The 12956-nt window shown below is 33.2% G+C and overlaps 1 protein-coding gene across 4 annotated transcripts; it reads right to left on the bottom strand.

Moving 5' to 3' along the window:
• Window positions 1-240: 240 nt before the first annotated feature.
• On the bottom strand, window positions 241-7477 carry PPC2 (phosphoenolpyruvate carboxylase 2). 4 transcript variants are annotated; one of them, XM_085703284.1, is made up of 11 exons: window positions 7398-7477; window positions 7066-7248; window positions 5612-6006; window positions 5432-5516; window positions 4641-4863; window positions 4286-4389; window positions 4085-4172; window positions 3702-3856; window positions 2147-3145; window positions 1009-1395; window positions 241-759 (listed from the first exon to the last, which is right to left on the bottom strand). In XM_085703284.1, the coding sequence occupies exons 2-11, from the start codon at window positions 7231-7233 to the stop codon at window positions 463-465; spliced, it is 2901 nt and encodes a 966-aa protein (XP_085559410.1). In that variant the 5' UTR covers window positions 7234-7248; window positions 7398-7477; the 3' UTR covers window positions 241-462. The 4 variants fall into 4 exon arrangements, with proteins under 4 accessions (XP_085559410.1, XP_085559412.1, XP_085559414.1 ...); XM_085703286.1 differs by lacking the exons at window positions 7066-7248; window positions 7398-7477 and adding an exon at window positions 6470-6859; XM_085703288.1 differs by lacking the exons at window positions 7066-7248; window positions 7398-7477 and adding an exon at window positions 6458-6574.
• Between the last annotated feature and the right edge of the window lie 5479 nt (window positions 7478-12956).

Below are 12956 nucleotides of genomic sequence, written 5' to 3' on the forward strand. Positions count from 1 at the left end.
TAAACAATATATGTTGATGAATGATTTATTTCAAAATTTAAGGTTTACAATCGGCAAGAGTCATAATATATTTTAATTTGGTTTGATGCCGATCATAATACCATTGAAATTTATGGTTTAAACAATATATGTTGATGAATGTTTTATTGATGAATCTAAGTTTGATTTGGTACCGATCATAATATATTTTTAGCAAATGCTAGAAAGTGCTGGCACAAGTAACTTATGACTATGAGGATCATGAGAGAAGAGTAAACCATCAAATGACAGAAGATGATACATAAAAAAATCTTTGCTTGCTGGCACAAGCAAAAATCTGGTATTATTATACGGTAATAGATAGAGTAATAGTTATTCAATGTGAGTTCACATCTGCAAAATACAACATAGGTTGCAATGTATGTATCCCATGCCACAAAGTTACAAACATTGTATACATAGGACAGTAACAATCATAACAGCTTAACCAGTGTTCTGCATGCCAGCAGCTATACCCTTCATTGTCAGAATAAGGGTATCCTCCAAACCAGGAGCATAGTCACTCGTAGGATTGAGTTTCACAAGCTCTGCTGCCGGGTTGCTTGATTCCATGCAGTCCTTGGACAAATGTGGCCTCAACTTCACATGGTAATCAGGATCACGGATTCGCTTCAGTGTGTAGGCTTGCAAGACATTGAGGGTTGTGATGTATGAATCACGAAGACGGAGTCTTTGCTTCAAGTAAGGGTCTCCTTCAAGGATATCTTTGTGTCCAGCAACCTACAAACAAAGATTTATAGAAATACATTAGGTCAAAAAGTGAAATATTCTGCAAGGACTAAGTCAGAGAATAGCATGAAAGATTTCATCTTTCAACGTATATTTTCAACTTTACATGGTGACATGACAATATATAACAAACCAATGATGAATGAAATAAAAAAGAACCGCATCCATGTACAGCAGCCAAATAAAAATGCGATAAAAAAAATCCCTAAGGAAAATAGCAGCAATAAAATAATAGTTTACCATGAGGAGAAGGCTCTTGGTTTCTTCATAAGCAGACCTTAATCTCTCTCCAAATGACCACAGTTCATCTGACACTAGGAGTTTGTCGTAAAGAGTTGCGATCCCTGGGTCTCCCTTGGCAAACACCATCTCAACTAAGTCAAGGGTGACCCTGAAGAATGGCCATTGATTATACATATCTCGAAGCATTTGGAGATTCTTTGAATCCTTCTCAATTACATGCTTGAATGCCGCTCCAAAGCCAAGCCATACCGGTAAGTGAAACCTTGTCTGAGTCCAGGCAAAGATCCAAGGGATAGCACGGAGTGATTCAATTCCTCCACTTGGCTTTCGTTTTGACGGGCGGCTGCCAATGTTCATTCTTCCATACTCCAACTCAGGAGTTGCCTGCAGTTTGCAATTAATAAAGTAAGGAGAGAAAATTACGTACACAAATAAAAGAAAAAATAAGAAAAGAAATTTCAAGGTCATTAGTTTTGTGATGTAAAAGGAAATAAAAATCTTACTTAAATCATATGCTAGTATTATTGCAACTATATATCGTAAACAACAATAATTTTCACAGGACTAGAGAAGAATGAAACATGATAATCAATAGTCATAACTGTTATTGTGAAATTTTAAATACCAAGTGTATTAAAGATGTATATCTGAATCGCTAACACTAATACACTATTAAAATGTAATTTTGAAAGCTTGCATTAACTGAAGGAATGTTCTGGTTCCGGGTGATTGAGTTTTTAGTTTTTGAAGCCCTCAGCAATGGTGGGAAGTATCAAGTTGAGTGGTGGTGGAAATTTTTTCAGCAGTGGCAATGCCCACTATTAAGTTTTTTTATCTATTTTTAAAAATGGAAACCACAAAATCAAAAATGTTGAGGCGGTGGTGGTGGAGGATTTTTTCAGCAGTGCCCAGGAAACTATAAGTTTTTTTTTTTTTTTTATCTTCTTTTAAAACTGGAAACCATAAAATAGAAAAATGTTCCGGACTTAAAATTTTCAAAACTAACATCCAACCTGAACAATGCCTAAAAGATTATTAATTTTGGTAAAAATACAAATTAAAATGCTAGAATTTCAACGGCGTCTTTATGTGCTGATGTTAATAACAAATAAGAATGATTGCAAAAAATACTTACACATCTGAAGTATTCAACAAAATGAGGTTCCAGAAAAACAATGGAGCGATACTCCTTTGTTGCAATGACAGCCATCTCATCCATGAGGGTACGCCATTCTGGTTTTGGTGAGACGGGAGGGTGCATTCCATGCTCAAGTGTAGCAGCAGTGAAACGCTGAAGTGTTCTGAAGCACAAGTGCTCCTCTCCAAATGACTGTTCAATAACTTCACCTTGAACTGTAACCCGAAGTGAGCCATGAATAGTATCTGGTGGCTGAGATAATATAGCAAGATGAGTGGGGCCTCCTCCCCTTCCTACAGTCCCTCCTCTTCCATGGAACATTGTAAGCTTAACACCAAACTCCTTTGCAACCTTTATAAGTTCTTCTTGAGCCTTGTACATTGCCCAAGCTGCAGAGAAACGACCAGCATCTTTTCCTGAGTCTGAGTATCCTATCATAACTTCTTGTTTTCCGTTGATACGGTTTCTGTACCATTCTATAGAGAATAGGCGGGCTATTGCAGAAGGAGCAGCCTCGAGATCAGCAAGTTTTTCAAACAATGGAACGACCCTTAGTGGCTGCTTCACATCACATTCACGTTGTAAAAGTTCTACAGCAAGCACATCAGATGGAGATGTTGCCATTGAAATGATATAAGCACCAAAGCTGTCTGAAGGAAGTTCAGCAATGACACGGAAGGTATCCAGCACATCAGCAATTTCTTCAGTTTTAGGAAGATCGGGGCCAAAGAGAGGGCGCTTTCCACTGAGCTCAGACAACAGCCATTCCTGCCTGCGTTCCTCAGACCATTCTCGATAAGATCCAATCTCCAAGTGGTTTGTTATAGCATCCATAACATCAGTGTGCCTGTCTGATTCTTGACGGATGTCAAGTTTCACAAGTGAAAGCCCGAAGGTGGAAACTTGCCGCAAGAAATCAAGAAGACTTCCATCAGCTATTGGTTGATCACCACATGCACACAATGACCTATAGCATAGTTCAAGAGGCTCCAAGAACTACATGAAAAATTGGATGTTAGAGTTTAATATAGCATATTAAATACTATATCAAGAAATAATTTTAAACAATTATAATCTCATGCCATGCATTTGGTAATGTCTTTTCTGAATTTGTGGAGTCGATGGTGTCTAGTTAAAATTGATAACTCATTTCTTAGAGTTGACAACATTGTTGGCAACTTGAATAATTATTGTAACGATTAGCAACATACGACCTTCCAAGCAGTTTGAAAATCACCCAGCTTCATATTTTTAAAAAGACCAGATTAAGAAGCACTAGATAAACTAAAATCTACCAAACTAATGTTCCCATAATCAAGAGGTGAAACAATTTCTAGGGATGGAAAATCCAGCACTGCTAGTGGTGTTAATATCAACGAAAGAACTCAAGAAAATGGCTTCAGTATTAAAAGTGTTAGAGCATTAACTGAAGAAAAAGAGAGAAGCAATCTAATTATCCAACAATTCACTTCAAGGAAGTTGCCTTTATAAATGAAAATGTTCAACTATTTGTACTGTGGCATAGGTTATTTGGCAGTTTTGAGGATAATACCTGTTCAACATTTGTGAAGATAGCCTCTTGAGGTATTGCAGAGCTCCCATCGGCTAGTAACTGTCGGGCATGTTCACGTGTATTATATAGTTTGTCCCTCACATCACCAAGAATAACACGATATGGCTCAGTTGGAGGAACCTGTTTCCAAAACTCTGCAGCAATGAAGAATTTATTATAATAATGCTCAATACAATTTACTTATCAAAGCATCAAAAGGTACAACTCTAGATGAATCAACAAGTTTGACACAACATCACATCATTAGTGTGTTCAGCACTAAAAATGAAATTATGTGTTCAATATTGTAGATTTCAATAAATAATTTAAATGCTTAGAGTGTAATTCAAAACAAATTATTATAACGATTACACAGTACATACCAATATAATGTTTTGCATCTCTTTTTGCTGAGCTGTGAAGTTCCTCAGCACGAATACGTAGCTCATCATTGCAGCGCCACATGGACAACTGCCAGAAGTAGACAATAAGCAAGATGGTAAACAGTGTTACAGTTAAATATGATTAATAATGACCGGCATACTTGACCAAAAAAATAAAATAATGACTTGCATATTTGATACCTCAAACATGAGATCCTCAATTTGAGAGAAGTACAGATTAGCAGCCATCATTCTAGCCAGCAAACACACATCCCTTGTAACTTCAGGAGTTACTCTGGGGTTTCCTGCAATGCGCATTAGACAAATATTATGACAGGTTATAGTACATTACAAGCTACGTCTGCAAAGCAGTATCCAAAACTGAACATGATAGAATTCAATGAAGAGATGAACTGAATGAAGAAAATATGAGGGATCAGAGATCTAGGAATTAAATATTTTGAATCTTTATCCAAATAAATACTTTGACCAAAAATAGACTTGATTTATGAGAAATATATCCACTCATTATTTGCTTCGGAGAAAAGAAAGATACCATCACGATCTCCTCCCATCCATGAAGAGAATTGAATAATAGGGGCATTATATGGGATGCGTTCATTTATTCCAATGTTCTTCAGAGCGGTGTCAATGCGGCGCAAAAATTTTGGTACACCTTTCCAGATTGTCTCATGAAAGTAGCTCATTCCTGCCCTCATTTCGTCTTGTGGTGTAGGAGGAGTTCTTCGAATTTCATCGGTGCGAAATGCAGCTTGAATCTGCAGGAGAGAAACGTCGTTAAGACCTTATCACCACACAAGGTTTGCCATATAAACATAAAATAAATAATTTGGACCGAGGATTATAATATTATTAAGATATTGCCCTACTTGAAGGTAGATTACATGAGACGCCATACTTTGATTTGTACAAATATTTATTCTGAACCCAAAGATGATGCACCAAATGCTCACGTGAAGAGTCATAAAATTTTAATTTTGGATAATAAAAACATATAAATTCTAGTCACTCTAGACCGCCATGCAATGAGTGTAGTAGCATCACAGCATTTATTCAATGCTATCTGTGCTAATAGGTGTTAACACAGATAACTCTGATTATTCAAGCCCAGCCAAGGAAAATAATTTATAACTTAATATATAAGGTTACCATATCTAAACTCCTTGAAACTACTTTGAATGTTCACGGGAAAATATCAACCTCAATCATGATGTTTATGTATAGTAACTGTATATGTTAAGTAGCATACAACTTATACAATCATGTGGTTGTCAATGATGGCATCATATATGTATATACAATCAAGAAAAATCAGAACTTAGGCACCTCTCTTTGCAAAGCCTCGTCAAGTTCCTGCTTATCATCTGGTGTAATATCTTTTGCATACAACTGAGTCAAACAATCCCTGACCCTGAAAAGAAAATAAAAAGACAACTATTATCAACAAAAAAAATTAAGTATTAGTTTCATTTCAACAATCACAATCAAGATAAGTAAAAGACAAACCTTCCGTGCTTCTGCAACAAAGATCTGCGAACAGACTGGGTAGGATGAGCAGTTAAGACCAAATCAACAGTTTGGCTCTTCAAAGCATCAAAGACTTCAAGAGGGGTCTTCTTCAGTTGATTCACAAGCCTCTTGAAGGTCTCTTCAATGTCTGACTCAGTGATGGCAGAGTTCTCATCACCAAAATCCCCCTTCTTTAATAACTTAATCCTTCTGCGGTAGGCAATTTGAACTTCTTCTGCCAAATTGGCCAAGTTAAGCATGTGAGAGAATGACTTGGCAATGACGATAGAATCCCCAGCATCAAGACCGGTCAGCATGTTCCCGAGTTCCTCCAACTTCTGAGGATTATTGTTCCCTTCATACCCAGCAGACAGCTCATAACAGTTTTGAACCTAGCCAACATCAAATTAATGAAACTAATAAGCCACAGAATCCATGTATGCAGCAGCGAAGTAAAATAAAAAACAGACTATGCAAACAAGCAAATATCCATGAAGAATTAGATTTGATATACCGAAGCATGAATCTATTTCACCAAAACCTTAACTTTTAGCTCAAAACACAAAGGATTAAACTGAGAAGAGACAGTTGTGGTTTGCCAGTTTAAAAAAACAACACAACGGCAATTTGGAAAACTACATCAATATTTGTCTCTACGACCGCAATGCAGCTGTGATTGAGGCCAGATCAGCTGCACTTGATCGTAGTTATTTGTAATTTCAAGGACTGCAACATAATTACAATTAAAACAATACATAAAACACACGATTCAAGGTTCTTCAACAGTTAAACCAACCAAACAAAAAAAAAAAATTTATCAATAGACAGAGTGACAAGCGCCACCTTAAAACTCACACACACAAAGGAGAGATCTCAAGTTCTTCGAATCCGGGTAACCACAAAAAATTTCAAGCCTAACAATCTCAGCATTGTCAATTGATCTAGGCCTAAGGGACTATCAAACATAATTTTAAATATTCATTCCAGTGGGGATACAACTATGAAGCACAGATACGGAGACGGACACTGGACACTACACTGCCACGCCGACACCGCTAATAATTTGAAAAAATCACATAATTCAGTGTAATTATATGTGTCGATGTCAGATACGACACATAATCCAAGTAGTGTTTGTGCTTCACAAGGATACAATAACATACACACCCCAAATAAAAAAATTAATTTTTTTCACCAAATTACAATCTTCCATGACTAAAAAGATTTAAAATTTCACAAAAAAACAAAAAGGGGTTTCAGAAAGAAAAATAAAAAGGTCAGTTTTGAGTCAAAAAAGCACCTTTAAGCTTTATCATCATTACATAAAATTGAAGCAGGCCATATGAAATTTATCAATGCTGAAGTAAAAATAACATCTTTTCATGATTAAAAAAAACTAAACAAAAAAAAAACGTAAAATAAAAATAAAAATAAAAATAAAATAAAAATACCGTTTCTCGGATATCATGGCCATGCAAATCCTGAAGAATATCAAGGAAACGATCAAGCAACAAAGCATCATACTCCACAAGCTTATCATCATCAGACACCTTACTAGGTGCTAACAACCTCAACTGAGCATCAATCGAAGCCATCTTCTCTAGCTTCCTACTTGTCATTTTCTCACTCTTTCACTGTCAACAAAAAGAGAATAGAATTCACGTCAACACGAAATCGTAACTACGAAGCTAAATAGTTTCTTCTCCTTGATCAAATTCTATGATACTTTGCAAGGAAAGGAAAAAAAAAAGTACAGAGAAAGAATTTAGATTCAAAAAAGTACCTCAAAGTAGCGGCACAAACAAAAAGAGAGGGACACAAACACGATTTCAAATCCCGAATACCTTCGAAATATTTTTTGTTACACATTTTGTTACATATGTGTGTGATATTTATAACGTTTTTTAATATGGGCCCGGTTCAATACTAAAATATTATCTTTTTCCTTTAAAAAAATATTATCTTTTTTTCCAGTTTCTTTTTCCTATTATTATTATTATAAAAGATATATTTATTTTTTAGATACATTGAATATTTATGTATTTATGTATTTAGTCTATATTATACACTAAATACATCAGTTATTTAATGAATCTCAAAAATTTTGTTTACGCGTAGATGATAGAAAAAAGTTTAACTTTTATATGATTTTTTTTGCGCATACATTGAATAACTACTTTTATATAGATAAATTTATCTTGTTTTTGGATTCAACAAGAGATTTTTTTTTTTTTTGATAAAAAGCAAAAAGTCATAAAAATCCGGTGTTAAAGATAAATTGTGTAACTTTTTTTTTTCCCGAGGTCAAGAGTATCATTAATTTAATTTAAAGACTAGTTTGACCTCTATTTTGTTTTAATGAGAAAATCAATTTCTTAGATGAATGAATTTTCTCCCTTCCTTATTAAGTGTCGTTTGAGTGCAAATTTAGCATTCTTATTTAACTGTCGTTTGATATTTTAAGAGTATGATTTATCAATTATACCATTTATCAATTACTTTATTTTTTTCAATAAAACTAATTAATGTTATCCTCCCTCCGGTTTCAAATGTAAGAAACTTTTCACTTTTTTGGTTCATTCAATAAATGATGTATGTGGTCTATAATAAAGACCACATACATCATTTATTGAATGAATCTAAAAAGTGAAAAGTTTCTTACATTTGAGATCGGATGGAGTATATTTGAAAAACTAAAGTTTGTTTGTTTTTTTAAAACAAAATTTGTTTCTTGTTATCTTAAAATTTAAACAAAATTTTGTTACCTATAATAATGGTTTTATGAATAGTTAAAATCTATAAATAAGATGATTAGTAATTGTTAAAAATAGGAATTTGTTGGAGAAAAAGATAGTAAGTAGTAACTAACAATTATTTGTTACGAGAGAAAGATAAAATATTAAATTTATTGAAAAGAGAGTGTGTGCAAAAAAGAATATGAATATATTAGTGGATTAAAGTGAGGGTATGATAGGAAGAAACGTGCAAAAATACACTTCCCTTATTTGGTGTTAATATTCTAAAACGACACTTAAAAATGAATGGAGGGAGCATTTTAAGATTTTCAAATGGTTGTATAAAAAAATTAATTTGGGGACGATTTTTAAGAAAAAGTTATTCCATTTATGAGTTATTTTAAATAAATAATAATCAAATCAGATTCTTAATTTTTATTCAAAGGTTTGACCAAAAAATAATAATTTTTATTCAAAGGTTAAGTTTTGACATTTATGAATTATTTAAAATATTTTTAATATAATATTATTAATAGTCAAATTGTATTATTATTTAGGATTCTTCTTTCCAAAATGAATTTCTCACTTTTAAACAAATGATAAAATAGATGTTATTCTTCTAAAAAACTGTAAGTGTTATTTTGCACCAATTATAAAATACAAGGTCAGGTAAAATTTTGAGTCCAAAAACATGTTGTCTAAATTTCAGTTGAACTAATTAGTAATTGAGTTCAATTGGTTAATGAGTTTCATCAAATGACTAATCATCTTTAGATCTCGGGTTTGATTCCTAAGTGAAACAATTTTTTACCAGATCTTACTTACATTACGATCAAACTCCGAATTGATAGGGTCATAGGAACAGGTGGGTTACACATTTAGATTAGAAAAAAATATTTAAATTATTTAATGTTCAATCTATATGTTGAATTCTGATTGAAAATTGGTATGAGAATTATATTTATATTATTTAAAGCCCCTATTTTTTTTTAAAATAAATGCTACTATTATGTGATGACAAAAATTAATTTTAATTGAATTGATTTTGCAAATTATGATTGAACATAAATTTAAAGGTAATAATAAATTGTAAAAGTAAAAAACTACAAATTACAACTTCAAGTTATAACAATGGCATGAATTTTGTGATTTTGCATATCTTTAGAAAGGGAAATCAATGTGTTATTCCCTTGCAAACATAGGCTTGTCATTATAAGGTGTGTTTTTTTGGGAAGCAATTCCTCCTTTTCTTTTTAGTCGCATTATTAAAAACAAGCTTGTCATGCCAAGCTTAGGTTTGTATCTTTATTTATTTATTTATTTATGATATTGGCCTAATCCCCCCTTTCTTTGTATGTTTTTCTCTTCTAATTGAAGTTTAGAGGTCTAAAGTCCCTCTGCTACCTCTTTCTGTTTTAAGAAAAAAAAAAGTTATAACAAATTATGAATGCAAAATTAACCTTACTAGAGTATATCCAAACATACAAAAATCAGTTATACATATCTAGAACTATTTTTGGCGCATCCAAAAATAAAATCAAACATACATCTTTTTATCCATAAAAGTAAAAAAAAAAAAAATCATATTGGATATATATACTTTTTTTTGTTTGAAACCAACAAATTCCAAAAATGGGGTTTTATGGAAGGATGGAAAAGTAAACTAGAAGGAAAAGGAAACAAACAAGGATTCATCCCTGATTTTCGGTATATTTATTGAAGAAAAATACTTAATTTGTTTGTTAGGTTAAGACCGTACCCAATAATGAACATATCTTTAGACGTTATATCATCTAATATGAGACTTTAAGTACACACCTCTTACATCTAGGATTGTATATTTGGCGTGTCACTTGATTTGGATGATAGCAGCGACCTGATAGCAAGTGGTCTAACAGATCTTGGATATATTTTGATATCACCTATTGGGTTGGTGCCTTAACTGGCTATGGTGTAAACTTTTGTTCATGGTGGTTTTTATAAAGAAGTTAAACTTGCCCGTCGAAATTGGCATCGGGGGATCGAACCTAAGACATTGTTCATGGCGGTTAAAACTTCATAATCATATGAACTTTTGTCATGGATGGTTAAGTGTTTGTGTTAGCTTTTATCCTATAATGGTTAAGCTTTTATCTTTTCTTCTTTCATGAATGTCATGTTTCTTAACACTATTGAATCATAATCCATAGATCTCGTCAATTCAATATTCGGTCCAGTTTTTTAAAGTCACCTCCAAAGTTAACTATCAACAAACTACTTTTTGGTCGGACCTTTTTATGGACAAATTTACCTTTAGCAACTCAATTCATTTTCAAATTTTAATCATAATTCCTTTACTCTTTAATTTGAGCAAATTTACTTTGATATATGTTGATGATGAATTATGTTAATTGCTATATGTTTTGTGATTGAATAATTTCAAACCTAGTTTTCGAGAACATTTTTTTGATCAACAAATTTATCAATTCAATAACTTCTCATATTAAAGATTAACTTGTTGTTTATCCTATCACATATATCATTTATATCATAAGTGTATTGTACTTGTGCTAGCTATTTTGTGTTTAAGGTTAGGTTTGGATTGAAATTGTTTATTGGTTTTGTAGATTACATTGTGTATTAATAATTGATTGGCAACATTAATTCACGGGTGAATTCTTCGTTCAAATTTGAATTGTGTTTTAACACTGCTTACTTGATTTCTTTATATTGATTGCATCAATTCTGATAGTCAGATGTGATTAATTCAAACGCCTTTTCAAAACACGTTTCCAATAAAATTTTAAAGGGGAAAAACTATTCACCCCCTCTAGCTTATCATTGTGCTTGTCATATTGGCCAACATAGGGATCTTCATTGACGTCTCCGTTGAAGAAAAAAAATAATGTGTACCAGCACACTGGAAATTTCAACACCCTAGACAATGTCACTCGAATTGGGAGTTCAAATAGTTCCAATGTTTGTCCTATTGTGCATTTTCTTCAAGAGGTTTAGGTGTTAAAGAAGAGGTGGCATTGGTAGACGTTCCCTTGTTTGTCCAATGTCGAGGTTAGGAGTTTAAATAGTTCCAATGTTTGTCAAATGTTTCAACACCTTAGAAAAACATTGTTCTAGTAATATCAAGAAACGAGGAAGAAGAGGTGGATTTGGCCGACTTTCCCTTGTCTCCTTTGGCATTCAACTTCAATATAAAAATCTTTAAAGAACGTCATTTCATCTACAATAAAGAAAAACTAAGATTAGATACAAAATCATGAAATTACAATTACTAAGAGTGTGTTTGACAATATCAAATACACTCATCGACCACTAATCAAGTGAAAAGGGCAAACAAAGTCCAAGAATAACTGAAAAAGCAACCATGTCAGAGAATCCCTGAGGACAAGGTAGTGGTCTCTTTCCTAGATAATCATCGCGCTGAAAAAATCCCAACATCAAGTAAACCCCAAGGTACAGATAAAATACTGCGTACAAACAGAAAAAGGAAGTACAACCACAAAAAATGTAGCAAAAACCACCATCCACAGTTGCTAAACAAAGTTCCACCACTGTAGAAATCCCATCTTTTGAACATTTCTAAATTGGAAAGTGCAATAAAGCAAAAAAGGAAATGAAAGCAAGCATGTATTAACCAACAAAGGAATGAGGTTACGACGACAAAAAGCTTGAAACTTGAGAACAATGAAAAACATCAACTCTGGTTATAGAAAAAGCTTTGAAGTGCAGAGAAGAACTTGAAGGTAAAATGCAAAAAAAAAAAAAAAAAAATTGGTGAAAATGTGAAATAGGAATAATGAATGATTTAAGTGTCCCTCCAAATCCTCCTTTTACAACAAAGATATCAACATACAAAACCTATAAGTGACGAAATGATGCAACAATCCAGAATTGTCGCTTCTATCAACATGTATAAAAAAAAGTTCATAACTCATCCAACAATCTAGAAAAGGTCATCAGACCAACATAACATGGGAAATGTGGAACTTACCCAATAATTCAAAAGTATCCTAAAAAAAAAAACACATATAATGTAGACTCAACATGTGGCACCACAAGGCCAAGAATTTGGTCTTTTCAAGTCACTTTCTTGAAGAAAGGGATCAGAGCAATCACATAAACATTAATTGCCCTATCGACGAGAAAATCCAAACAAAACACACCGTTTTTAGCAAAAGCTACTCATCAACGAATTCCCTCAACCAAGAACAGAGCCGAACTAAATCAAAATGCCCCCGTTTGAAGGATCCATCATCAACACAAATTTTTTCACCATTAAGATAACTAGATAAAGTCAATATTTCTCGACGAATTTCATAGCAAGTTGCAATACACATTTCATCGAAAAAATTGTTTTCTCCCTCTTCTCTACACATTGAATCGAACACAAAATATTGTTCTTTAAACATAAGACTATTCTTCATATGATTATCATCATCAGCGACGAGTTCAAGATTTTTCCTTGAAAGAATCCTCTTTGGATTTACCAACAAAATGCATTTGTCTGCTTGTATAACCTCATGCAAAGTCATCACTCCTGACTACGAATGACGACCTAGGGCGCAACTATTACAAACTGGATCAAGACCCATAATCTTCATTGTGTAAGG

The sequence above is a fragment of the Medicago sativa genome, chromosome 4 (genome assembly GCF_051527215.1).
Source record: "Medicago sativa cultivar Bolivia chromosome 4, Bolivia_mono, whole genome shotgun sequence".
In the NCBI taxonomy this organism is placed as follows: domain Eukaryota; kingdom Viridiplantae; phylum Streptophyta; class Magnoliopsida; order Fabales; family Fabaceae; genus Medicago; species Medicago sativa.